The sequence below is a fragment of the Polypterus senegalus genome, chromosome 10 (genome assembly GCF_016835505.1).
Source record: "Polypterus senegalus isolate Bchr_013 chromosome 10, ASM1683550v1, whole genome shotgun sequence".
Lineage (NCBI taxonomy): Eukaryota > Metazoa > Chordata > Cladistia > Polypteriformes > Polypteridae > Polypterus > Polypterus senegalus.
This window is the reverse complement of record NC_053163.1, coordinates 121,530,721-121,558,554: the sequence shown is the minus strand read 5'-3', so window position 1 is coordinate 121,558,554 and position 27,834 is coordinate 121,530,721. Positions and strand designations below refer to the sequence as shown.

The following is a 27,834-nucleotide window of genomic DNA, read 5'->3' as shown; positions in this document are numbered from 1 at the left end:
ACTCATACAACATATATTTTATTTAAAAATATGATGTCCATAGAATAGTTTATTTAATAGTTTAACATTCAAAACTTGAATTCACTATAAGTACACAAAATTAGAGTTCATTTGCATTCAAAAAATATCAACTGTCCACTTCTTCTGTTTAAATCATTCACTCTGCTTAATTATACAGTAGTGCTACACAAGACTGAGATGGTGTATTTAAAGACACTGTCAATTTCACAGTTACAATGTTTTTCACAAACTTAAAAAGATAACTGTTAAAGTAAAATATGTATAATGAAGTGCAAAATGTAATACTGTAAGGGGAAAAAAATACATAGTAAAAACCTTAAGCTTTAGGATTGATCGATCCAATGGGGATAAAAAATCTTAACATTATCACCTACAAAGTATTTATGAGAATACTCTGATAAATATTAAAATAAAATGTTATCTAACATTACACTTAGAAGTGAAACATTTATTTAATTGTGGGAAATAACCCAGTGTAGAATTAAACCGTTTAAGAAACCGTTTATGCTGTCTAAGAAACCAATGGATGTATGTGATTGGACAGTTAAGTTCTATAAATGCCTGCTCAGGTTTAGTTTTGATTGGATGTCCTTTAAGTGATATGTCTGGATGTCTCCTACATCTAATTCAGGCATGCCGTGTGGCTTAGTTGCTTGGACTTTTCGGGATGACTTGCCCAGAGGCTTAAATTAATATACACTTTCTGAGACGTAGGAGGAAACCTGAGTACCTACAGAAAAAAAAACACAAGTACAGAGAAGACATGGCAAACGTATTCAAGCAGAGTGACAACCACTTTGCCACTGAGGCTGCCTACGTATTATCAAAAATTATGAATGGCATTCTGTATGAAAGATGCTATAATGAAATAATGATTGTTCAACTAAGTACACAAAAAGAAAATATTTTTGTTCTATTAGGAAAAAATTCCAGTCACAATAAATATAATTGACGATAACATTCTTCTCCAATAATTCCATCCAACTGCTACTATCCATGTACCAAGCATGTAATTTTCATGAAGATGTTTCACTGAAGTGTTACAGTCCGTCGTCCTCTTCTGGGCATGACTGAACCTCCTTTAATCTGTAGGCTAGAGAAACGTTCATTCAAAGTGATGGCAGTCTGAAATGAATGCAGAAGGCATAGAATGTGTTATTTGTGACAGGACAGTAAAGACAGTAAATCTCTTGAGCAAATCATGAAAATGGTACAAGACACTATGATGTCATAAAATAGAGCTGATCATTCAAATTGACGTTTTCTCAGTAGATGCTATCAATTTGTTATTTTATCATACAATACATACTAATTCAGAATCATCCTTGTTTAATCCATTTCAGGATTTTCCAGGTGCTGAAGCCTATCCCAGAAGCATGAAGAATAAGGTGGAAGCCAGCTATGAAACCGAGACAACTCAACCAGTAGCCTTACTTATATTGAAAGGTCACCAGTCCACTTAACCTTAAGCTGCATGTATTTGAGATATTTGAGAAGAACTGGAGTATCAAAAAAAAAAAAAAAAGCTGAGCTGAGCTGAGATTTTGAACACAGAGCTTTAATAAACCACCATGCCAGCCCCTCCATTACATATGTCCTTTGAATTATTTTCAGGTTTATGAATTAGTAGCAGGAGCACTCACTGTATGACAAGCTGAGTATGGCCAATGTGAAAACAAGGAGGGATAGTTGTCCCTCATACAGGGAAACAACTTGAATGGAGAGAGAAAGAAGTATTTCTGGACAATAAATGGAGGAGTATCTCTTGGTCAGAGGTGTGGGTATTCCCTACTGGACATACACTTTTGTAATTTGAACGTCAGGACTGATCCAATGCATTTAGATAGAAATAGGCTTGAAAGCCCATTTAGTGCAGCTAGACAGCATTACATTCACAAAATGCAATTTACATGCTAAAGTCTGACCCCAGGAAGAAACAGAAAAGGGCAGAAAAATAAGCTTTTACAAATATCTAAAAATGCTTAGTATGGCAGCGGCAAATGGTCATCCTCCTCTAGAGCAGGCAGCGTGACTGATGTGTGTTCTCTTTACACACCCACTGGTTAGGATTTGGTTTTTCAAGTTTTTCAAATTTTGTTCTTACCAATGGGTCTTAAAAATGTTAAACCCAAAATTTATATTATTTTTTACTTATAACTTAAAATATTGGTGTGTATTCCCACTTTCTGTGGGCAGCTCCAAAGAGTTTGCTATAGAGTTGTTATGAAAAGAAATCTAGGATGTGTGACACACGACACCATGACAGCGATGGTATAAAGGTCAGCTCTGTGCACTTACTGGTTATCTGTGGATAAAAATATTTCATAAGAGCTTTGTGAAGGCATTTCTTTGTTTTGTTAGATCTTCTGGTTTTGACTTTTAGTATTTCAAGTTTCTAACTACATCTTTATTTTGTGATTTGATGGGATTAATTCTACAATTTTGGACCCAGCTAGGTCTCATCTTCTGGTTCATTTCCATATCTCAGTTACATCAGGACACTTTGGTTATCCCTCACAATTTGGCCTACCAGGACATTTCTCAGTGGGATGTTCTCGGTGGGCAATGCTGTTGGCTCAGACTGTGAGACGAAGAGCGTGAACGACATTCTCAGTGCTCCTCTCTAATCACGTGATCCAGCTATTTCCTTGGTCATTCCCCACCTCCCTAACATAGCAGCCTGACCAAAACAAACAGCGGGGTTGTGTAAAACACAGATGAGAGAAGTTTCTTTAAAAATGAAAAGAAGAAACTGAAACTTGGGGGAAAAAGTGAAGAAATGTGTAAGAATATTAGCAATTGATGACTGATATATGACTAAAGCAAGGTGTGTAGCAGGGGTCACCTCATCAGCCCATTTACTATGACTACCTTTGGTGGTATGCAAGTCAAGACAGTTCATCAAAACATTCAAATTAATAGATGTTTTCAAAATTTATTAAGCAGCAACCATAATGGTGAAGGGTAAAATGAAAGCTTAGGAGAATGGTGTTAAAAGTCCAGTGATAAATAAGATGGCAAGATAGTTAAAATAGTTCTCTTTGAATGAATTTCATCTAGTTATTTTAGCTCTATACAGATATTTTAATAAGGAATTTCTCCTGATTTTGAATCTTTATCCTCTCCATTTAAAAGAACATCTCTGCTTCACTCATTCAATAACAACTATCAAATTTTAATCTTTCTCATGTGGGACAGAGAAAATCATGAAATTAATCACCTATAATAGGCTCACAGGAAACATGAGGTAAAAAAGAAGAAAGGCGTTTATGTTGTCTACAAAATATGAGAGTGAATAACTAATATAAAAATATCCAGTTTTAAAATTGCATCGATCTATTGTCTCTACACAATCTTTTTGATTAGTTACTGGTGTTAGAAATGTTTCTAGTGTTTGGTTAAGAATAATTTCTATATTTTTGAACTCATTGATTTTTAATATTTGATCATTTTTACTTTCTTGTATATGAAGTATAGGCAAAGTATTGTAATCGTCCAAAAATTCCACCTCAAGATTTTGAGGAATCTCGATGTTTTAGACCTCCCTAAGTTCGATTTACTTTCTTGTAGGGAAAGTATTGTAATCATCCAAAAATTTGATTTCAAGATTTTGATGAATCTCAACATTTCAGACCTCCCTGAGTTTGAAAATACCATTTTTGGAATTATGTCTGTGTGTCTGTCTGTGTGTGTCTGTGTGTGTACAAAAAGTTAAGTATTAGGTACAAAACGTAGATTTCTGTCAACTTTTGAGCTATTTCCGCTAACTGTAATAGCTACCACTAAGAAGTGGAGCTGCAGAGTCTGATTTATTCAACTTTACTTTATAATAATTGTTTAATATATTATTCATTTGATTTGATTTGTAGTTAATGGTTTTTTAATGTACATAATATAAAAATATAATCATTTTCTTACGGTTTTCTCCTCAAATATCCATCCCCAAATCTGAGTATATGAGAAAGCATAGGGGAGAACACTTCCGATTTTTGCAAATAATTTTGGTTATACCATTTATAAGTCAGCAATGTGAGGCAATTATGATCCTAGTACTGGATTTATCTTTGCATTGTTAACAAGAGTTAATGGTTGTTGTCTTATGGGCTACAAACTTGCTACTGTGTTTCTGATGGTGAGTTATGGTTTACATTCTATATATTGATGAAAGATTACAGAACATATTCACTAATGTTACTTCATCTTGTCCACATTATTTTCTGCCCTTATGGCCTGTCATTGCCTGCGTCTTAACAGAAAATTCTTTAGCCTTTGAGTATTCAGTACATTGGCTATTTATGAGAAACCCATCACTCTGTGTATTTTAATATTGTTTCTATAGGAGTTTTCAGGACAGGCTGGGTTTGGATTCAGTTTAAAGTTATAAATAATGTCAGCTGAGATAGATCAAATGTTAACATGCTAGATGGATGCAGACACAAAATTACTCATAAAGAGGAATCATATGATCTAGTTCTTGAATGTTTACTCATTGATCTCACTTTCATCAAATGTTTAGTAGATTTTGAACCAGATTTCATTTCGTTGTGTAAATGTGCTTATTGTTTGATCTCTTGGAAATCATAGCATAGTGCTTATAGCCAGTCTACGGACCCAGAATATTTAAAAAAAGTTGAAATACTGTTTGGTCAGTCACCTGTTTGCCATGGAGATTTACTGTATGTGGCTAACTCTTCAATGTGTAAAGGGAATTCCTTTTATAACAGAAGATGCAATAACTGGACATGTGGAGGGTAGCATGATGGAAAAAAAAACAGACAAATACGGTACATTAAGACCAAAGAATGATGGAGATTTTTCACCTTCACTTGGCAGAGAGGCTTGTAGCTCTGCAAAGCTACATCGGACAAATGCTGCAGTTGGGACAAATACATTAAAGATACAGTACAACAGTACAGAATATTAGCATATGTGCAGGTCAAGTACCTGATTGGCTACTGCTTTAAAGTTAAACCGCAAAGGAATTCCTTTGGGTTGAGGATGTGCTTCATCTGCAGCTTCAGTTTGTCTGTCTGATGGAACTGATGACTGTTTAAATCTTAATCTTGAAGCCCTAGAAACAAAGAAGAAGTTAATGAAATCTAAAAGTACATCACAGACTACTATCTCTGTGTTGTAATCTGAGTTTACTGACAAATTAGCTTTTAGGCATTGAATATTATAATTAACTGAAATACTACTGGTATCATTTTTTGGACAAAATTCTTTGTGGTTCTGGTAGATGTATCATGGTTTTCATGCTAGGATTATTCTGGTCAAATCACTTATACCAAATTTACTAAGGGAAGATATGTAAGACTCCTAGACTGGTACAAAGAAAAACCCTTCCACCAAAATCAGATTCAGATCAAAGGAGTGGTATTGTCATGGTGGTGTCTATACCTAAATTTACATTTATTTAGGAGATATTCTGTAGTTGCCATGAAAATACACAAAAACATTCTTGAATACCCTCCATGCTGTTTTCTCCAGCTCCATCATAAATGACACGTCTGTTTGTGGAGCAAGAAAAATGCCTTCCTTAATCTTGGAATCGGTTAATCTTGGAAATATTGAAAATATCAAAATCTTTCTTTTACCTTATTCCTCACTATCGTAAAATTTTTTATCAGGTAAAATTTCATATGCTGTAGGAAGAGGAGGCAAAAATATTTTTGTTGCGTCATCAAGTGTTTTATGTGCAACACTCTTCTGCCCTTCAACAAAATGCTTACAGAGTTGCCAGTTCTTTTTAATGTAATGAGTTTATTTAGCACATCTGTCACATTCGCAGATTAAACAACAGTACTTGGTATATCCGAGAAGCCCTCCTAGTAGCAGTGCAATTACTTTTACGTCAACACTGCTGTTCCTGTTGTACTGTATATGTAAATGTATAATATTAGGAATATCACAAAAACAGCCAACTGCAATAAAATGGCACATGATTGGGAAATTTAAAGGTGATGTTTGTGATCAGCAGGCCAAAATCTATAAGGTACACCCAAAAGTGTTTGATAAGCAAACTCTTCATTGCTCATTGTTATTAATTCTGCTTAATCCTTCTCACTGATGTAGAAAGTACAGGTACTGGGCACACTCATGCAAAAAAAGGACAATTTAGAGTGTGACAAGAAGATTATAAGACATAACAAAATACTATTTCTTGGAAAGCAATATGACTTAGAGTGTTTCTGCATTGATAGCATTTGTAAAGTGGGAGTAGAGAAATGACAAGCAAGTCTGTCTGTGTTATACAGTAGATAAAACATAAAAAAACATCTAAATGGAAGGATGTATGGAGCAATAAAAGACAATTGCCAGTGTTATGTAGAGTGTGAAATCTGATGGATCCTTTAAACTTTTAAGTGTTCTTATGTTTTACTTACATTGTGTCCTTAGTTGCCTTTGGGTTTGGGACAGACACTGTGAGGACAGAGCCAGAGGTGGGAGGCTGTCTCCATCTTTTTGGAAAAAGTATAGAAAATTAGAATAAGAACTGTTGAGGTGGTTTTAATAAGTAGCTTTAAGTTAAAGTGTGTTCATTCCTCATCTTACCTTCTCATTTTATTTCTTTTCTCAGTGAAGGTGCCATCCACTTGCTGGATATTGAACTAAAATGCAGAAACATTTTCAATAATGTTACAATAAAGTTGATATAAACACATTTTCATATAAAGCATATCAAAAATCTGAGGAAAACAAATAAAAATGAGATTATGTCTGCTTCAATTAAAAAAAATCCCAATAAATCAGATTTTAACTCAGATGTGATTTAAGTCAGCATTTCTAAACAGAATTCCTAAATAAGTTGTTTCTTCACATTCATTTTAAATTTTAACAGCACTCTTTTAGAAAATTATCATGTATTTCAGTGCTGTTGACTTTTATGGTATATTGTGATTTGTTTGCCACAGTGCCCTTTGTCCAGGCGTTCTTTGGACCAAAACCTGATGGGTAGTATCTACAAAGTATGAAGAGCACACAGATGAGTCCTTTATGCTCCTTTATAACTGTAGGCTTTTCAGTAGAAAAGAGAAACATGGGTCATGCCATCTTCCTAGGGTAACTCCCATTACACTTAATCCATGGCATATAGAAAAATGAATGGGAACTGGTCTCCACTTCATCTCAGTTTACTGAATCCATTTGTCTTGTCCTGGTGAGGATTACAATGGCATCATTCAAAGGCTACCCTATCCTTAGCAGCAATCTCTTGGTTCTTAAATTCTGAGATAAGGACATAATCGACATTAGGCCTAGTCTTGACTTTTGCTTTCTCAACCTGTGCATTATGAGGTGTTTTTTTTTTTAAATGTGCAGCCTATCCAATGGAGTCACTTGTAGTTTCCAATTAGCCTCAAACATGGCAACTAACAGGCCTGGAACAGCCATTTTAAAGATAATGTAATGAATGACAATTGCCATGGCCATTTGACCATATATTGGTCCCTAAGTGTACAGGTCATTGCAATTGAGGCTCTGTGGGTTTGGTGTAGGTCACAGGTATGCAAACTTTAACTGCTGGTATGAAGTGTCACAAACTGATATTCAACCATTTTTAGGGTGCCATGCAGCACCTTTGAACTGCTGCTCAGATGGTATCATGCCACCCACAACAATTTGGAAGTGCTGCACAGTATTGCTTCTAAAACTCCATACAGAAACCGGTTGTCATGCATGTGTTGATGCTTCATGGCAATCAATTGAAACCTGATGGGGGATTCCACCCCCCCAACATGCTCTGTGTTCATGAATTGATGCGTTGCAGTGTTTGTTACATTATGGGGAGAACTTGTCATTTTGGTGCTTTGCAGTTATCAATTGGTACTTTATGGGGGAACACTCAAATGGTGTGATGGGATTGAAGAAATCCATCATAAAAGGAAAGTACCAGCTGTTATTCATCAGTAAAAAAAAAAAAACTGAGGAAACATTGCCCATTACAGTATGAACAGCATCAGCTAGGTTGACTGTAAATCTGTGCATGTCTGTTTTTTTATTCCTTTTAGTACATACTTGCATGGCATGCTTTTATTCACAATGTCTTCTAAGCATTTCTTAACAGGAAGACACAAAACACGTGCATACTTACTCCCCGGTTAAGGTTCACATGGTTCTGTCGTTGGTTCTTCTGTCTCTGCTGTAATTGTTGCAGTCTCAGGGCTCTGTTTTGTTGGGGAAATCTGATAAACCACAAAAAAGCAAAGTATGCCTTTGGAAATATTATGCCAATAAAAGATCTTGAAGCAAAGAATCCTGAAAATTTAAAAATTGTTCTCTTGATTAGTCTGTTTGATGTGAAGTTATCAACTTTGTCACAAAGCAATGCCAGTACTTGAGGGGAATATATCAAAAACCCTTCTCACAAACGTTAAATATTTAGTTATGTATTAAAATAAGTTAAGATAAAACAAAAATTAATGCAGACATCAAAAACTACATTTTAAAAGCATACATACAAAGTAAGGAATTCAAAATGCAATATTTTAAAATAGAAATTTTACAATTATCAAACAAATGAAACAAACTGCATAAATCAAATGAAAACGCAAAGAGTTAACAAAAATCAAAATCTACTGTTCAAAAATTAAATCACAGAAACAGGAGAGCTAAAGGCAGCAGACTAACATGAACAAACGTTAATGCCACTGCACTGAAGCAATGACTGCAGGTCCCTTAAATAATCCCCAGGTGCTGCCATGAGGCTGATTAGATTGCTTGTCATCTGTCATTTGTTCTTCAATCAAAAACACTTACTGACATAAATAATTGAAAAGAGGGAAAACCTGCTCAAACCAAGAAAAGACATTAACAGAAAATTAACAACAAAAGTAAAAAGTAACAAAAATTAAACTAAAAATGGTTAAAACCAAATTAGTAACAATCCCAAAACATCTCTGTATATATAAAATCCAACGTCTGTCTGTATGTCTGTCCGCTTTTCATGAGATAACTACTTAATGGATTTAGATCAGGCTTTTTTCTAAACTTTCCTTGAACATTCTGGTTGATTTTGCGATTTTGCGCTATCATAGTTTGCTTGCAGGACCAATTTATTGATGCTAATCCGAGACAGAGGCTGCGGGCCGAGGGGAGGGGGAAACATGACGTCAGAAGTGGGGAGCCGGGCAGGACCCTCCTCACTCACGCGCCAGCCTTCACTTGAGTCGGTCTACCTGTCACTACAATTTGGAGCTTAGCTTGCCTAGCAATACCTGTTTGTTTATTGATTTTTAAAGTTTGTACAGTATTCCCTCCTCGATCGCGGGGTTTGCGTTCCAGAACCCCCCGCGATAGATGAATATCCACGAAGTATAAACCATATGTTTGTATGGTTATTTTTATATATTTTAAGCCCTTAGAAACTCTCCCACACTGTTAACATTATTAGAGCCCTCTAGACATGAAATAACACATTTTAGTCAAAAGTTTAAACTGTGCTCCATGACAAGACAGAGATGACAGTTCTTTCTCACAATTAAAAGAATGCAAATATATCTTCTTCTCTTCAGGAGCAGAGAATTTCAGAGAGAGAGAGAGAGATCACTCGCAAAGAAAAGCAAACAATCAAAAAATCAATACGTGTGCTTTTAAGTATTCCAAAGCACTGCAATAAAGCGGCATTTTTTAGAGGAGCGTCAGTATCTTATAAGCAAACAGCCTCTGTGCAAACAACCCCTCTGCTCACATCTCCTCCATCAGGCGCAGAGAACGTCAGAGAGAGAGAGCGAGATTAAAGCAAACAATCAAAAAATCAATAAGTGTGCTTTTGGAAGAACCGCGATAAAGCGGCATTTCTTAGAGGTGCATTCGTATCTGCTAGGCAAACAGCTTCTGTGCAAACAGCACCTCTGCTCAAACCCCCTCCGTCAGGCGCAGAGAATGTCAGAGAGGGTGAGAGAGAGGCAGAGACAAGCAAACAATCAAGCTCGCGCGGGATGCATATGTTATAGCATTGAGGAGTTTTAGTTAATATGTAATACATGCTCTGATTGGGTAGCTTCTAAGCCATCCGCCAATAGCGTCCCTTGTATAAAATCAACTGGGCAAACAAACTGAGGAAGCAAGTACCATAAATTAAAAGACCCACTGTCTGCAGAAATCCGCGAACCAGCAAAAAATCCGTGATATATATTTAGATGTGCTTACATTTAAAATCCGCGATAGAGTGAAGCCGCGAAAGTCGAAGCGCGATATAGCGAGGGATTACTGTACTATCCTAGGTCACTTCAATTAACAGAAATTGATTATTGAAGTCAAAAATAAATTCAAACTATTATTTAATCAAAATTTTCAGAAAACACATTGCTCATGAGTTAAATCTTTCTCTCTAGGTCTTCATTTTTCAACAATGATCAAAAACTATGTTAGGTTCATACATACTGTACTAATTTACTCTTATCAAATATTTTAATGTGTAATGTTTCACAATACCTGTTTTTGTATCTATTTTATCTATTTGAAATTTGTTTTTCCTTTCTTGTTATTTTTTGTCATCTTGTAAAACACTTTGAGCTACATCCTTTGTGAAAAATGTTGTTGTTGTTATAAACATTTGGCCATTTTATATAGCATGGCCAATATGACATGATAGGTCATGTGGCATCACATCAGTCTGACACACAAAATGAAAACCAGAGACACAAAATGGTCCTGACAATAATGTCACCGTTACTAAAATAAAAGCAATGAAACAAGAGTTTTATTAATTTTTGATTATGACAGTAACATTGTCTTTATGTTTCCCAGTCATTTCAAAGTTTCAGTGATTTTATTCATCTATTCGTGAAGCAAAATTAATAATGAGTGTGGGATGTGGGATTAGAAGTGAATTAAAAATTTGAAGAACTGACCTTGAGTCAAAGCAGTAGAAAATAAAGAACACAATTTTGTGTCTTGTGAAAAGTCAGGAGGAAACTTAGAACTCATTTGGCAATATTTATTTTTACTGCTGTATTTCCTATAGTGAACTGTATAATGTATTGTGTGCTTTTATATACAAGTAGACTTGGTCATGATTGGATTGTTATGACGTGGAGTTATAGACATGGCCAAAGAGATGTGTGAGGCCTCGAAAAAACCCAAAAACAGGTCAGGGCTTTTGCTGATCTGTTCAGAAGAGCCAGTCCAACTGCAACCTGCTAAATGTTGCCTAAATAGGCCAAAAATGGGATAAGTGACTTTAAAAGATTAAGGTGCAACAAAATTCTCAAGAAATATTAAAAATGCCTTACAAGAGAGATAAACCATGTGGAGACAATCCTCAGCAAAAATCTTTTTAAAAATAAAATGTTTATTAAAAAAAACACTAAAAACCAGCAAAAAAGAAATACACAAGAGGCAATGTCTAATAGACAACTCCCAATGCACAATCCAATGAAAGAAATCCAATAAGCTGAGCGCAATTCAAGTGAAAATTAATCCTTACAAACAATTTCACAACAAACTGAATGCACCAATGCTGAGATCCTCTTTCCTGGCCCCATAAATAGCCAGATGGAGGTCTCAGCAGCAGAGACGTCAGGGTGACCCTGCCTCTTGCGATACCACCCACAGAATACATGGAACACAGGAGAACATGATACATAGATACTAACTAAAAAATAAACAGAACGATAGTAATAAAACACTTAAAAACAATAGGCTAATGAAAAAGAATACTTTACATTAAACAAAGAAGACAAAGAAAAGGTAAATAAACATAAGCCAGGGAACACACTCTGACTGAAACTTGACATGGATAAATAGACTCTTACGTCAAACTAGTTTAACTGAATCATTTTTGAAAACAGGAACTTTAAGCTTGTTAAACCAACTCTCACCCATTTACATTTATGCATCAGAGTATCACAAATTTGCACCAAATAAGATTTAGGGCAACCCTCAAAACATGACTACTCTTGACATACACAAGCCAAGAGTCCACCATGAGTGCCACGAACAGTATTGGGCCTCCAGTTTGTACAAAGAAGAGAGTTGAGGAGAAGTGAGTCTGCCTGGAAAAAGCTTTGGATAACAATTTCAAAAGCATGATAGCTTACCCTGAGTTATTGCTAATTCTCTTTAAAAAAATGTGGCATGCATAAAGGGTAAAACCAATGTAGAGCCCTTATAGCATAGGTTTCACATTCTGTTTTTGTGATTCACCACACAGCTTGCAGATGCATGTGACCATTAAGTGGAGAAAATGGTGGAAATAGCAGTGGTAAGGAAGGTAAAGGTCTTAGAGAGAGTTCTGTTTTGTCTTTGCTTCTTGTGTGATGCACTTTGCCTGTTGCTTAACTATCCTCTTTCCATTTAAGTGAGTATTTGTTTGCCTTGCTTTAGTTGATGGCTTCTGTCCTGTCTCACAGCTCCCTGAAAATTAATTCAAATGGGATCTTGTTCACTGTCTGTACTAAGTTTGCACATTCCTCTCGTGTTTTACGTTTTTTCTCTGGCTATTCTGAATTTTCCTCCCATGTCCCAAAGATGTAAGTTTCATTGGCATCTCTGAATTACTCTGGTGTAGCTGAGTGAAGAAGTATGGCCTGAAATGTAACGGCGCCCCCACCAGTGTCTTGTCCTGTCTTGTGCTCATTGTTACCAAGAGCGGCTGTGTCTCTTGAAAGACTAAACCCAGATTAAGCGTGTGCAGAAAATGAATGGATGGATGTTCCAGATTTTACTGTTTGTGATGAGACTTTTAAGGAGTGGTCAATCATTACAAACTTGACAGCTTTTTTTTGTGTTGTATGATAGAAACTAATTTTGATCTGTCGATTATTTGGGATCTCCATGTTATATATCTCCACGTTCAGCTCAAAATATTGTGTATAAAATATTGTCTGCAAATTACATTTTCAAAGCTGGATGCTTGTATGTCATTTCAGCAAATTGTTAATCAGTAAGGTAATATGAGCTGCATGTTAAAGCCCTGGTTAGAATCGAGGCATCAAAATAAACTTCTTTTTCTTGTAAAACAAAGTCACAACAGGTGTTTTTTGTTTGTTTTTCCTCCTTTATACCTCCTTAGTGTTTGCTGAGGTCCAGCATTGGGTTGCCAGAATTTTCTTCTTAACCGTGGCTGTGCTTTCAGAAATTGTAACTGTTTCCCTTGGGTATTAACCCCTCCAGAAATCCCGGCAAGGTTGCTCTATACAAGAAAAAAAAGAAAGCAGTGCATAAACTCACATACAAATGATTCATATTTCTACCATGGTAGCATATTTATTCTGTGAAAAAATATACACTGATAAATATTCTTAAATGGAACATTGATAATACACAATAAAAAACATGAAGTTTAGCAAATGAAAGAACAGAAATCAGGTCACCCAGCTGTCTGATTAGCTAATGTCTAAGTCGCTCCAATATCTCGGCAGATACTTTAACGAATGACAAGACTTTTGCTATCATTTAAATAGACTGTTACGTAAATGCCACAATTCAAACAAAATGCATTTAAACATGATGAGTGTCAGTGAGGCAGCAGCTGTGGTCTTTGTGTCTGGTGAGACCTGACCTGGTGGTTGAACCCACCCTGACACTTCTTCAAATAGCTGGCATTTACTGAAGTCATGGTGAGCGTTTTGAGAAAGATAATGATGAACTAAAATAAGGCTGATTTAGCTAGTCCTAGAGTGGTACAGTCTTCAGCATACTGTCTCACAGAGCCATAGGCCTGGGTTTGCATTCCCATCTGGTGATTGTTTGCTTGCAAACTCTCTTTGTGGTTTTTCATTTGGGTAGTACTCTTTTCCTGTCACATCTCCAAAGACATACAGATTAAATGAATTGGTGACTCTTAATTGTCCCTGTGTGCCCAGGATGGGCTAGTGATCTTCTAAGTGTGGTTGCTTCCTTGCTGACACAATTGGGATGGGCTCTGGCCCCAACAACCCTGAATTGGGTTTGAGAAGGTTATATTATTTATCTTAATATTTTTCACAATCAATTAATTTAATGAGCTCTGCTTAAGTTCTACACATACATAACAGTGATTTAATGCAAAGATGGCATGGTATCCCTAATATTTGAATGAAAAAAAGAAAAATTACGATCAAGTGCTGGGACATTGTGGTGCAGTTCATAACCCTGCAGGACACTGGTCCCCACTGGGTTGGATTTTACATATTTATCAGTAAAGCCAGCTCCGTCAAAGGGCTAAACCCTGGACACACAGGAAGCAGTTGTGGAAAATAGAATGGTACCCAAAATGGATACCATCATGAAAAATCCCCTCTAGAAGCACTTTTATCCAGAAGCCCAATTCTCCAGGGTGTGCTAAGAAGCTCCACTGGGTATCTTTTCTGCCTGCTGCTATCAGGCAATTCAGACTAAACATACCAGACTAAATATTTATACTCTTGAATTTGCTTTTTCTGCACAATATACATGTATTTTTTATTTAATTATCTATCTATTGATTGATTGTATAATTTGTCCTCTGGTTCTGTATCTTTGATTTTTTTATGGTTTCTGTCACTGTATGTATCTAAATCTCCCCTTGGGATTAATAAAGGTTATTATATCTTATCTAATATTCATGTAAAATTCCATTTATACTTCAAAAGCATTCAGTTAAGTTGATTGGTCAGTTTAGATTTTCTTGGCATATGCATGAGTATTCTCTGCAGCTGGTTAGGATGAAGTATGGGTTTGGTTCTGGTCAGTACAGGCATATTAATTAAATATAGAAAATTAATAGATGTTGTAAAACTTTTGAAAAGACATGCAACATAATTATCTTTCATTCACTTTTTTTCTGGGTACAATTGGGGTATCTAGAAAACTTATTTGGACACAGGAAGAATATATAAAAACTGACACTGACAGTGACAGGGTCAGGATGTGACCCAAGATTTGTGAGGCCACTGCACCACAGTGCATCCTGGGCAACGAATCATAAAGCACAAAAAAGTATTTAGCTTTATCATAGCACAACAAAGAAAAAAATTGTCACCAATAAAAGATTAATAATACAAACATCAACAAAGGCAAACTGCATTTGTGTCTCACCTTTCCCCTTAATGGGATACGATTTATGGGACTCATGCTTGTAGAAGGTAATGGTGAGTTTATTCCAGGGCCACTTCTCCTGAGGTTGTAGGGTGGTCTTCTGTTGAATTTTTGCTGCATCTCATTCCTTGAGCGTAGCCTATAGGGTTCTACAATATAAAATAAAAGTGTCTCTCTTTAAAGGATCCAACTAGAGTCAAGTTTCAGGTTGTTTATGTATTGTAACAGTTGAAATTGGTGCTATGGTGCCAGACATTCCCAAATTTATATTATTAATAATTACACATCTGACTGCTTTTTACTGACCATGCAAGGCCTCAAAATATTAAAAACACAATTTAAACACAAGACTGCATTAGAGCAGTGGTTCCCAACCAATTCTCCAAGGGTACAGCCCATCCGTATTTTTGCTTTATTCTACAATCCAAATGCTTGATTTGGCTGGTTAGCTATAGATCCTCCAGATCCAAATATTGCACTAAATTAGTCCTTTACCCTGACACAACTGGGGCCCTTTCCAGAGTTGGTGCTTGCCACCCTAAATTAGATTATCGAGGTTAAAGAAATAAATGAATGGATGGATGGAATAACAGACAGATACATGGATGGGCCTATCACCACCCCAACAACCCAGTCCTACAAGGCAGCAGTGAGCTCTTTCTCAAGCACAAACAGATTTTAGGAGAATTAAAAAGAAGAACACTGTTGTACCTTGTGGAATTTGTGGCAACCCTTTTCTTGCATTAAACTGATTTTTCCCAAAAGTTTTTCTTTTTCGAAGTCTTCTGTTTCCATGCTGCTGCAGATTTTCATTGGGAGAGGATTGTAAGAATGTTTGTTCTGCATCGCCCAGTTTGATAATATCATCTGAAAACAAGTTAAGCAATGATGAGACTAGTCTTGTTTTGTTGAAGTTGTGTTTTTATTTAGTTAGCCGATACTTTGCAGATTTTTCTAAAATAGATACTGATTTTTTGAAAAACAAACAGTTTAACAGTAAAAACAAAGTGAATAGTTTCATTAAATCATAACACAAAATCTGACAGATGGACATACGCTTTGTAAGGGACTATTTGTTACTTAATATAGCACCTTTCAAAGTCTGCACAAAGAAGGGGACAAAGGGACAATGTTGCACTTATTTTCTGTTAATAAACTGGCACTACCCAAGTAATTTTCTCATAGAGAATACAAATTAGATAAGTTGGAAACCACTGAACTAGTTTTTGATTTATGAGGTAATTAGAACATTAGAACAATCTAGACGAGAACAGGCCATTCAGCCCAACAAAGCTCGCCAGTCCTATCCACTTGTTTCCTTTAAGAAAACATCAAGTCGAGTAATGATCTCAATGTCTTTAGGCCATGACTGTTATGCTGTAATTGATGTTATAAATGATATATTGTGGAATAACTAATGATATATGAATTGCTGAGCTCCTTGCAGAAATTAAAAATAATTCTAACAAAGTCAAAGGAGAATATGCTGCAGCCCCATGTGTACATTTCGGGGTCTTATGTTTGCCCATAAGTAAAGAGGCACACACAGATATAATATCTGTGTCTGTCTATCTATCTATCTATCTATCTATCTATCTATCTATCTATCTATCTATCTATCTATCTATCTATCTAGATAGATAGATAGATAGATAGATAGATAGATACTTTATTAATCCCAAGGGGAAATTCACATAATCCAGCAGCAGTATCTATCTATCTATCTATCTATCTATCTATCTATCTATCTATCTATCTATCTATCTATCTATCTATCTATCTATCTATCTGCCTTTTTCTTTCATAATAAATATCAGCTTTAGTAATTTTATTAAATTACAATACAGGAAAATTAAATTTTCATTGAGGGTATGTTTACAATAATAGAACAGTAAACTGAATTTAACAAATACAGAAAAGCCTTAAATGTTCAGACAGTTTCGCCTTTTAAATTAAATCATCTAATCTGTTATTTCATTAAATGTCTAAATATTTTTAAAAGTAGCATTACCAGTAACACAAAGTATGCCCAAGAATATAAGGAAGGCATGACAAGTGAGAGTTTGGAGTTTGCATAAAAAGATGCCAGAATATGAAGGTACCTGACACTGTGATTTTAACCAATTTCCATACTGATAATACCATAGCTCTGTGTGGTGTATGCTGCCACAGCACTAATAGATTCTGGCTGTTTTCCTTGCTCTTTTAGGTCGCTTGCTGCTCTCAAAGGACAGGTCAGTTTAGCTGCACTTCTGGGGAATTGTGTAACTTTGGCAGGCTTGTCGTTTTTATAGGATAACCTGCAGCTAGAGGTGAAATGGCAGTGACTCATTGTAAATTTCATATCCTGGCTGATTCAACTTGTCAGTGCCATTACATAGCCCTCTCTTCAAAATCACCTTCCCCAACTCCTTGAAATGGTACACAAAATCTTTGAAATGGCAGAGATATCTTCTTTTTCGCTGTGGTCATGCAGCATATCAGCAGGGGTGTTGTGTGCTTTGTTGTCAGATAGTGCAGCTGGGATGTTGAATGTTGCACTCTCATGTAGTGCTGTGGAGTTTGTGTGGAGATCTGTCCATTCTATGAGGGCAGGTGAACCTTCTTGCATCAATCTGCAGATGTACTGGTCTTTTTGCTGCCTTTGTTCCTGAACTGACTCTGCCACCAGTGCTCCAGGTCCAGGATCTCACCTTCCTTCCTTTTAAGCTGCTCTGTAAGGCCACTACAATCTTCCTTGTTCTTTGCCTATGCAGTTCCACCACTCCTCCTGCACTGTTCACCTGGGCGTCAGTGGCAACACAATCTGCCACACTTCTCGCAGTTCCATGTGCCAATCCATTTTTGAAACTCTGCCAGTAGCCATGCACCTACACCAGTGGGCCTTAGCAGACAATTTAGCATAGTTGTCTTCCTTCATGTACTGATGCTTCAACTGGCAGTCCAGTTCCCATATCTCTGCCTGAGACTCTCCAGATACTCCACAGAAAAGCCCAGTAGGTCCACTTTGCTTTCTGGTACACTTAGTTCTTTGCTGAATTAGACTGCAGATGTTTTTCGTCCTACTTATGGCACTAATGTAATGAGGTGCAGTGCTTGTTGGCCCCAAACCACAAGATGTTTGCCCTTTGCATTGCTGTTTCAGATAGCACCCTGCCCTTACAGGGATGGCTCAGTTTAGCTGCACTAGTTGGATATTATGCAGCTTTGGCAGGCCTGCCTTTTTTTAGGCTACCCTACTACTTGCGTTGACGCTGCTCTTTTAAATGATGGAATACCAGCTCATGCAGTTAGTAACACATTGCTGATGCCATCTCCAGGCTGATGCAACTTGTTTCTGTGAAGACTGGGTTTCTTGCAGCTGGCATACTCCTCCTTGAACTTGGGACATCGATAGTCATAGAATGAGATGAATTAGGGTGAATTAGGACACATAGCAGCAAGAGGCTTGTGCAAACAGTGCATTGTGTGTTTTATTCAAAGTGTCCAAAGTGCAGGGCAATTCAGTAAATACATAAATAATCCAATAAAAGCCAATGCATGAAGGTAAAATCCAATAGGTAAATCTCAATAAATATTTCCATTTAAAACCAGAAATAAGAGCACAGTCAGGATCATCTCTTCCCTTGCCTTTTCCCAAGTGCTTGCTCGATGTTAACTCCCACACTCACCCTCCAAGGGTCTTGCAGCTGGGCTAAAAAGCTAATGAATGTGGTCAACCTTCTGGTCCTCCCTCATCCCAGCCGCCTCAATCAGTACTTGCTAGGACTGTCCTGCCTCCATTCTTTAGCATCTGTAGGCTTACACAAATCACGATCGCTCCTGTTCCTTAACTCAGCAGAGGTGATGGACCCCTTAAACACTGTGCCCTAACTCTGCCAACTCTTTGACCGCTTTGCCTACAGTCCTGGTTCCAGCACAATCCTGCCCTCTTCCTTTAAAATCTGTTTTTATCTTAATTTTTCTGTTTTTTCTTCTCTATCCTACTCATGGTTCTTTCATCATCAATGTGTGCCGGTAAGCTCTGACTATCGACTCAAGGAACATGAATGAGGAAGCAGTCGCTCTGATCACGCCATCATGGGCAAACACGAACTGTCAATTTCCTTATTAATGATTCCAAGGCTGTGCAGCTTCACATCAACACGCACCTACAGTCTTAGCTACACAATTTTTAATTTTAAAATTCACACCCTGCCATGGTCCCCTTACTGGCTTCACCACATACCGCTGCTACAATAAATTTACATTCTTCAAACATCCATGTCTCTAATTTAATGTTACAACAGCCCATTTCCTTTATTATATGCAAATCATAAATTTTGTTACACTATACCTACCAGGTTTCCTTAATTATCTGTTAATGTTACTGATACTTGCTGTTTTATCATTCAATAATGAAGATTCACAATAAGCAGTATTTATGTACACTACCACACTTTTTCAAAAAGTAACTTCTTTGATGACTCTAGGCCAGTTGTCCATAAACTATAGGCTGCAATGCAAATTTCATGTTTCTGATGTGTCATCACGTGCCTTTGTAGTAATATTAGCCTCTTTCATTCAAGCATGAATTTTGCAATGGTCAGTATACCACTCTCTTTTTAGCATACAGTTTATTATCGTAGTATGTGATCTAAGACTTAGCCTATAAACAACTGCCGATATATCACAGAATGCTTTTGTTTCTACAGTACAAAAATATACTAAAAATTCATCAAAACACCATCATTATTCTCACAACCTGTGAAATTCTCAAACTAACATGGCTGATAGTAAAGACATGTATACCAAACAGGGAGAGAGGAGGAACTGACAAAGAGTTGTGTGGTGAAAGGACTGTGGCACTAGTTTGAAATGTCGAAATGACAAAACAGGTGCAGCTGAAGGATGTGACTATTTTTAGGGTGTTCTAGGGTTGAGTCAACAGGGTATATAATGTTGTGGCAAAGTCCTTTGGTAAATACACTTTCAGTAACCATGAAGAATTGGCCATGTCTTACTGCATGTTCATCCATACAACATACATTGAATGTCGATCTGTAACAGACATGCAAAGAGGATTTATTGACTTTAACGTGCCTTGGTGAAGAAGGATTTCTTCTGATAAAACTATTTTAAAGAGGCTCTGTGAATATCAGTCCATTGGTAGTGTGAAGGATATGTTTGTTGGACCACTGAAAACTGTGAGAACACCAGAAAATATGAAAAGATTAAGATGTGATGTGAAGCAGAGCCTTCAGCATTCAGAATGATGTCAGTCACTAGCATTACAAATTTCAGATTTGACTGTTAGCCAGATAATTCACAAAGATTTATCCTATCACTTGTATGAAGTACAAAAAACACATCGTTTTTCTAGGAATGCTTTAGCTATGTTACTTAACTCAGTTACTCAATTTAGTGTAATGTTAAATGACAGGATATGCGGAACAATTTGTACACACATTTAGAAGACATATTGTTATTGGTGGAGCTTATTTTAAACATGTTATTTTTAAAACAATAGTGTTATTTAATACAAGGGAAGCAAAACTGAATTCATTAATTATTGTGGCCATTTTATTCCTTAATTAACTCCGTACAACTAAGTTGTCTGTGATTAAAAGCAAGCAACATGTCAGTACTCTCGAGCATCATGAGTCAAGTGACTAGGTTAAGTGACCATTCATACTTACCTTTTTTAAAAAAACCACTACATCCTCACGCTAAACTGTTAGAAAGAAGAATTTAGCTGTCAGCTGTCAGCTTTACTAAACTGTACACTAAGCGTTTACATTGGCAGTGATATACGGTACCAAGGGAATCTGTTCCGTGTTTTGAATAATAATAATCTTTCCATTAACAATATCTTTGTTTTCAGCCTTTCTCTTTTAGTAATACTGATGTGAAAAAATATGTTTGAATAGAAACAAACATTTGCTGTTTTAAATTATATGGCCATTATTTGCCTAATTAATTATTTGCATTTATGTAGCACTTTTCTACCCTACACAACATTGTCTGTTTATAGTTTTCCTGTCCTTATGCTAAAAATCCTCTCCTTAGTTCTCAGTATAGTATGATTTTTTTTTTTTTTTTTTATTTGGGTCCACTAATTCAAAAAATGAAAGAATCCATGCTTTAAGCAATATTGAAGGAATACTTTAATCAGAATCTGAGATAAAGAATGGAAACCTGCCTTTGACTCCTCGTCAACAGCACTCCCCAGCACAAACTTGTCTCTACTCAGGTTATTTAAAATGTACGCTGGCCAAGACATTAACTTGGAGAGATGTCATCAGGTACCTGCTCCACTTTGCTTTGTGTTTTAGTAATGTCCCATACTGGGAAAAAAAAACTTGCTTTATGTGTGATGCCATTGGAACCACATAAGGAATTATCTTTGCTCTATTTACAACAGTATTCAGAGTGTTACTGGAAATCACCTTATTTGAAAGAGAAAAACCCTGTTCACTTAATAATACAAACTGGTAAGAAGATGTCCAACTCTATTTAAAAAAAATGTAATTACAAAAATTCTTTAGAACTTTGCAAAAATACGTTAATGTTGTTCTTAGCATGCTGGGCCTAACCCTCAAGATACTTGAATATTTTTGAGTGACAACTACATGATGGGTTATTTAATTTCATAGTTCTCCAAATGGGTTTGGGAAAGTTTTGAAGCTTAGTTTGAATTTGATTTTAAATATTATATTACTTACTGTGCAGCATGGTGGTGCAGTGGTAGTGCTGCTGCCTCACAGTAAGGAGACCCGGGTTCGCTTCCTGGGTTCTCCCTGCGTTGAGTTTGCATGTTCTCCCTGTGTCTGCGTGGGTTTCCTCCCACAGTCCAAAGACATGCAGGTTAGGTGCATTAGCGATTCTAAATTGTGTGTGTGTGTGTGCCCTGTGGTGGGCTGGCACCCTGCTTGGGGTTTGTTTTGCTGGGATTGGCTCCAGCAGACCCCCCGTGACCAGGTTGGATAATGGATGGATGGATTACTTATTGTGTGCTTAATTGCTGAGTAACATACGTACACAAACAAGTAAGGAAACTATTGGAAATATGAAATGGGACTAAGTGAGTAGGTTAGCTCTTGGTTCCTTTGTTGTTATTTGTAACTTATTGTAGAAGTTTGTTCTGGGGAGTTAAGAGAAAGTCAAAGCTAAATGCTGATGTGTAACGATAAATACAGCAATTTATGGTCCTAAGGAAGAAATTAGTAATCAGCTTAGAAAACAAATGGATGGATGTGTAAAAAAACCTTTTGTAATAGCAGCAATAATTGACTTCTAGGTGAAAAAAAAACTTGAAGTCATTGCTGGGATTGAGATTGAGATTGATGTCCCAAACTAGGACGTTATGTTTTTAATTGTTTAAGGCTTATAATTCTATAATTGTAATTAAACATAGCAGGTTTTACTTTGAGTGCAAATTGGTTAAATGATAAGTGCTGTTGCCTTGCTGCTTCAGATGCTTGTGTTTAAAGTCCTGTTTTCTCCCACATCAACAAGGGTATGCATGTTAGATTGACTGCTGACCATAAAGTGACACAATAAGAGTGTGTGTGTGAGCTTCAGTGTCCCCTGTGTTGGACTGACCCTTTGTTGAAGGCTCATCTCTACTCATCTCTTGGGAAAAGAAAGTTCAAAATATAGAAAAACTGGATGTGTATTTGGTTTTTTTTTCTTCTTCAAACTGCCAAAACACCACAAATCTGATTATGTTACACACCCAAAGACGGCAGAACTGCCTAATAAGTTTTTTTTTTTTTTTCCAGTTTAAAATTGCCTCAATTATAGCATGATGTCTAGTTCCTAATTGAAAAACAAAACTCTATTATAAATTCTCTTTTGTTTATTAAAATGATCAACAGCTCTTGTTGATGTTTTGCCCTATTGATTAAAGCAATGATTTATTAATTCTAAGCAATCCTGCTCTAACATTTCAGCCTTGTTGGCTTTTCCCAGTTTACATGTGGGTTATTAAAGTCTCTTTTACTACAGCATGCCAATTTAAACTCATTTTTATGGCTTTATTTTAAGTTATATATTCCACCTTTATTGTAACATCCTTGCTGACATGAATATAGGACCCATAACTATTAGAAACTGATTTAAAGAAAACAGTCTCACAACATTCAAATGACTTTATAAGAAATACAGCTTGTTTGCAGAAAAACCTTGTTTCTTGACTAGCAGATTAGAGGTTTTGTATGTTGAATCATTGATCTGTTTCCAGATTAGCTCCTCTACCTACTAAAAATACACAACTATTAAACAAGCCTACAGATAAATTGAACATTTCTAAATTGTATTATTTTACATTCAAACACAACCACCTTTAAAACTCTTAAAACAATTCAGTGGAGAAAACCTTATTCTCATAATCAGAAAATGGAAAACTACTTCCTAAAAAATACATGGACTAGTGCAATTTAAAATGATACAGAGTTAAAGATGCTAAGATTTGCCCTGGGTGTGACGAGGATGGACAGGATTAGAAATGAGGACATCAGAGGGTCAGCTCATGTTGGACGGTTGGGAGACAAAGTCAGAGAGGCGAGATTGTGTTGGTTTGGACATGTGTAGAGGAGAGATGCTGGGTATATTGGGAGAAGGATGTTAAAGATAGACCTGCCAGGCAAGAGAAAAAGAGGAAGGCCTAAGAGAAGGTTTATAGATGTGGTGAGAGAGGACATGTAGGTGATGGGTGTAACAGAACAGGATGCAGAGGACAGAAAGATATGGAAGAAGATGATCCACTGTGGCAACCCCTAAAGAGAGCAGCCGAAAGAAAGAAATATTGCTCATGTTTTTAAGCTTACTCCAACCCCACTAGGACTGGCTCCCATCTGTCTCAATTCTCCCTTCACTCACACTCTAACAGACATTTATTTTTTAGAAATTCTGATCCCTCAATCTGCTCATTGCCGTCTTCACAATTAAGCTATACGATTTCCCCTTCTCAATATTCATTCTGATGCACTTGCCTTTTATTACATTGTTATCTCACCCTTTATCAACACCACCTTGTGCTTCACAGTGTGTTAGGAGTGTACCAAAGCATGTGCAACTGGAAAAAATAAAGTTCACCCAAAGGTATCAGTGCAGCAGTTTTGTAAAATATGGCATTCTGTTCTAGAGATTGACTCCTACAATTGTCTTCCCCCTTTCTCTTTATTTCCTATCATGTAGTGAGAAGTCAAGGAAAACGACACATTTTATTGGCTAACTAAAAAGATTACAATATGCAAGCTTTCAAGGTAGCTCAGGCCCCTTCTTCAAGCAAGATGCTTCCTATTATGTTATTTGTGGGGAGACCCAATCAAAAAACTATTGAAAATATTATAAGGGGTAAAACAAGAAAAGCAATATCATAATGTATTATTTTATTGCTTTCAAAAAACCTGATTGAATCAATCAGAAAAAAAAAAAAATATTTCTAGTACTACCAGCCCCTGGTTTAAGCAGTTTATCTATCTATTGCCTTTTTGGCTCTGAAATGTTGTGGTGAAAGCCGTTCTGACACCGAAGCTTTTAAACTTGACGTCACTGTGTACCATATTGATCTGGTGACTTTCTACAATAACTGAATTAGAGCCATCTCTGGCCGCTACCATATGCTTTAAAGGGTCTGGTTTTTAACACGTTCCTATATGTTATATATCCTGAAGATTGACTTTAGGATGCTGCTCTTATGTTCATCACCAGCCTCCACCTCCTCAATTTTATCTGCCTTTTTAATGATAATATGGGTTCACCTCTTGGATTTGGCCATGTTTCTGTAACTACTACAATGATACTTTTTTACAGTTATATAAAACTCAGGTGCCATAGCATCACTAGAACCACTTGGCTACATCACTAGTCCAGCTTCCTGGGCTCAGACATCAGCCCTATCTGCCAATGTGGTCTTTAAATGTTTGTGTGGGTTTCTTTGTGGGGTATACAGACTTCTGTTCATATCAAAAGACTTGCAGGTTAAGTAGAATGGTTACTCTAAAACAGTCCCATTAAGAATGAGAGAGTGTGTGTGTGTGTGTGTCACAGAGTCCAGTTATGGACTGACATCCTGTATAGCTGGTTCTTAGATTTTATCCATCACTCCCAGGATAAGCAGCATTTAACAATTCTTAACACATTAAAAAGGTTAGAAAATGGGTGAATGTACAAATCTCCCGCTGTATTTTTAATACTACTCGATTTAAAACAAGACATTTACAGATTATTGCTATTTTCATGCTTGGTTTCCCCCTTCAGTTAGTATGTTTTTAATGGGTTAGTGTGTTTCTTTTTCTAATGTCTAGTACTTTACCTGCACTGTTCCTGTGGCTTTTGCACCCCATTCCCAAGTTTAAACCATAAGTTATGCTCCTGCTCAAATGTCTCCCCAGGTTATCAGTGCCCCTCCTGCTCAAATACATCCTGGTCCAGTGAAAAGTGCCATGTGTGTTCAAAAGCAGGTTCTTAGATAAAGCACCTTGGCACAAATATGTCTGCTCCAGGGTATTTCATAAACAGGCCTAAGAAAACCTGCTTTTTACCATCAGCAGATACCGTGAAGAGATGGGGAAGCACCTTAAAATTTAAGTTTCACATTTGAGCAGTATCATCTCTCACCTGTTAACTCCATCCATCTGTTTCCCCTCAGTCTATCCATTTTGTAATCTGCTTACCCAGTTCAGGAGACGTGCTGGCTCATTAGGGAGCACAGGCCACCAGGCAAGAAACCTACCCTGAGTGATCATCCATTTTTTTAAACCACTTGTTCTACACCAATTTTGATAAGAAATATTAACTGAAAAATAAAACTTTTTTGTCACACATTTTAACATGACAAACTTCCCAATTTATCAAAAAAGGCAAATTAATTTTGTGTAGTATGACTTTAGGGAGGAAAAAAAAAATTAAAAATTAGCATAATGGTGAGTTAAAGTGTTGTCCAGCAGTAATGGCCACAAAGCAAAAACCAGCCCTGGATGAGGTGGTACTTCATTATAAGCCACAATTAGGTACTGACTAATGTTAGGCTAATTTAAAATAGCCAGTTAGTCTATCGTGTACGTTTGTATATGTGGAAAGACAGGAAAACAGACACAGCACGGGGGCAACTTACAAAGTTCACAACAGGTATGTAAACACTGCTAGTCTCTGCGCCACCCTACTGCGCCGTAAAGTCTCCTGAAAGCTTAAAAATATGAATTATTCGTTACTTGCATTTTCAGTAGTCTATGACTCTTATTAAACGTAGTCTACGTAAGTCCAGGTGAATAATTTGGACACAAGCGGCATTGTCCTTTTTTGTGACCGACTTCAGGTGAGGAATACTGGACTGTGCAGTTCGTACAGCCATTTAGCTGTATGTCCTAAAGGCTCGATATCATTTTACTGTATATGAAAACATCTTAACATGCATGTAATTTAAGAGGTAAATGCGAATCCAATTCTAAAACGTGAGCCCGCGGCTAACGGTGCAGTCGTAAAAATGTGTGCACTGAAATTAAATATTTTGGGTTTTTTTGGCGAATATTTCGAAGTCGACTTTCCCTTTACACCACTTTGTAATCTTGTTGTTCACAAGACGCCTTCACGCTTTTATTTTTAAATGTATTTTATCTCGTTGACCCCATCTGCGCTGCCAGACTGATGTCTAAGGCTAAGTGACGCACCGGCGGCTACTTAACTTTCCCTTATTTAGCAATTGTGTGCAAGAGGTGGAGCCATCGCACCGAAAGTACAACACTGAAGACCCGATAGAAATGATGCGAAATGATTTGATGTCATTTGAGGGGGGTCTTTTATAGCCAACTGTTCTTCTTTAGGATGTTTTCTTTTAAATGTATCCATTCAAATGTGTTACAACGTTTTATACGTTTAGGATTTGTTTGTAAACTTCTCATTTTAAATGTATCCACTCAAATGTTTTACATTTTATACCCACCCAATGACATATCGATCTTCTGAGAATCTTCATCTACTTCCATTGTACCAGCATCCAACTCAGCGTCTCCCATTCTCGTGCTCTTTATCTCTGGACTGCAGTTTTTAGAAGTTTTCCTGCTGGAAAGCGAACTTGTCTTGTGGCTGTGATCGGCGTCTAATAAAGCGCAGGACTGCGCATGTGGATCCGCGACAGAATGAAGTCATTATAGACGGGCCAGTGCAAGCGGACAAAAATAGACTCTGTACACTTGACACAGCTTTGCTGCAGATTTCACTAAATCACACACCGCGAGCTACATCGGCACTTTCAAGTTCATCTGTATCTTTTGTGAGGATAGGCACAGAGCGGAAAGCAGGATCTATACAAGCGATCTGCTAGAAGCTCAATGTATACTGTAGTGTAAGTGAAGTGGTGTGGAGTGGAGAAGGGGAAGAATGAGTAAAGACTGGCGCGTATACGTGGCGCTTTGGACAAGTCAGATTAACGTTGGAGAGATCTCAAAATAACTTCATATGCATTTCAATAGATCTCAAATCACATTTAGAAATATACAGTATGAAAACTGGTATCATATGCATTAAGATAATCGGGAACTGTTTATTTTTTAAGAGGACTCCCTGTTTTATTTCAAGATAGCTCAAAATATATTTAGAAAATCTTAAATTATAAATCAGTGATTTTAAGATAATCTGAAAGTGCATTATACTGAGACACCTGGAGAAGCATTTGAGAGATTATAATTGCATTTTAGATATATCAAAATGATATTCAGAAAAGTTGAAATAACTACCTTTTTTAAAGATACCTTAAAATGTGTTTAAAGTTGTCACAAATGTAACTTTTAAACAAAGGAAGACTTTAATCTCATTTCTCAAAATCCACCT

General features: G+C 36.7%; 1 protein-coding gene across 2 annotated transcripts; it reads right to left on the bottom strand.

Annotated features, from left to right (window-relative positions):
• Positions 1-27,290, bottom strand: si:dkey-17o15.2 (UAP56-interacting factor). Of its 2 annotated transcripts, XM_039766493.1 has the most exons (9): positions 26,948-27,282; positions 15,733-15,888; positions 15,022-15,170; positions 13,029-13,156; positions 8,114-8,204; positions 6,577-6,632; positions 6,408-6,482; positions 4,966-5,092; positions 1-1,146 (listed from the first exon to the last, which is right to left on the bottom strand). In XM_039766493.1, exons 1-9 carry the CDS (start codon positions 27,018-27,020, stop codon positions 1,051-1,053), a joined length of 951 nt encoding a protein of 316 aa, XP_039622427.1. In that variant the 5' UTR covers positions 27,021-27,282; the 3' UTR covers positions 1-1,050. The 2 variants fall into 2 exon arrangements, with proteins under 2 accessions (XP_039622427.1, XP_039622429.1); XM_039766495.1 differs by lacking the exon at positions 15,733-15,888 and having other exon boundaries at positions 26,948-27,290.
• Between the last annotated feature and the right edge of the window lie 544 nt (positions 27,291-27,834).

Coding starts and splice junctions, on each gene's coding strand:
- si:dkey-17o15.2 (XM_039766493.1), bottom strand. CDS start 27,020: ATGGGAGACGCTGAGTTGGATGCTGGTACAATGGAAGTAGATGAAGAT. Junction 6,633..8,113: donor ATGTGAACCTTAACCGGGGA/GTAAGTATGCAC, acceptor TCTGCATTTTAG/TTCAATATCCAGCAAGTGGA. Junction 5,093..6,407: donor AAGGCAACTAAGGACACAAT/GTAAGTAAAACA, acceptor CTTTGTTTCTAG/GGCTTCAAGATTAAGATTTA.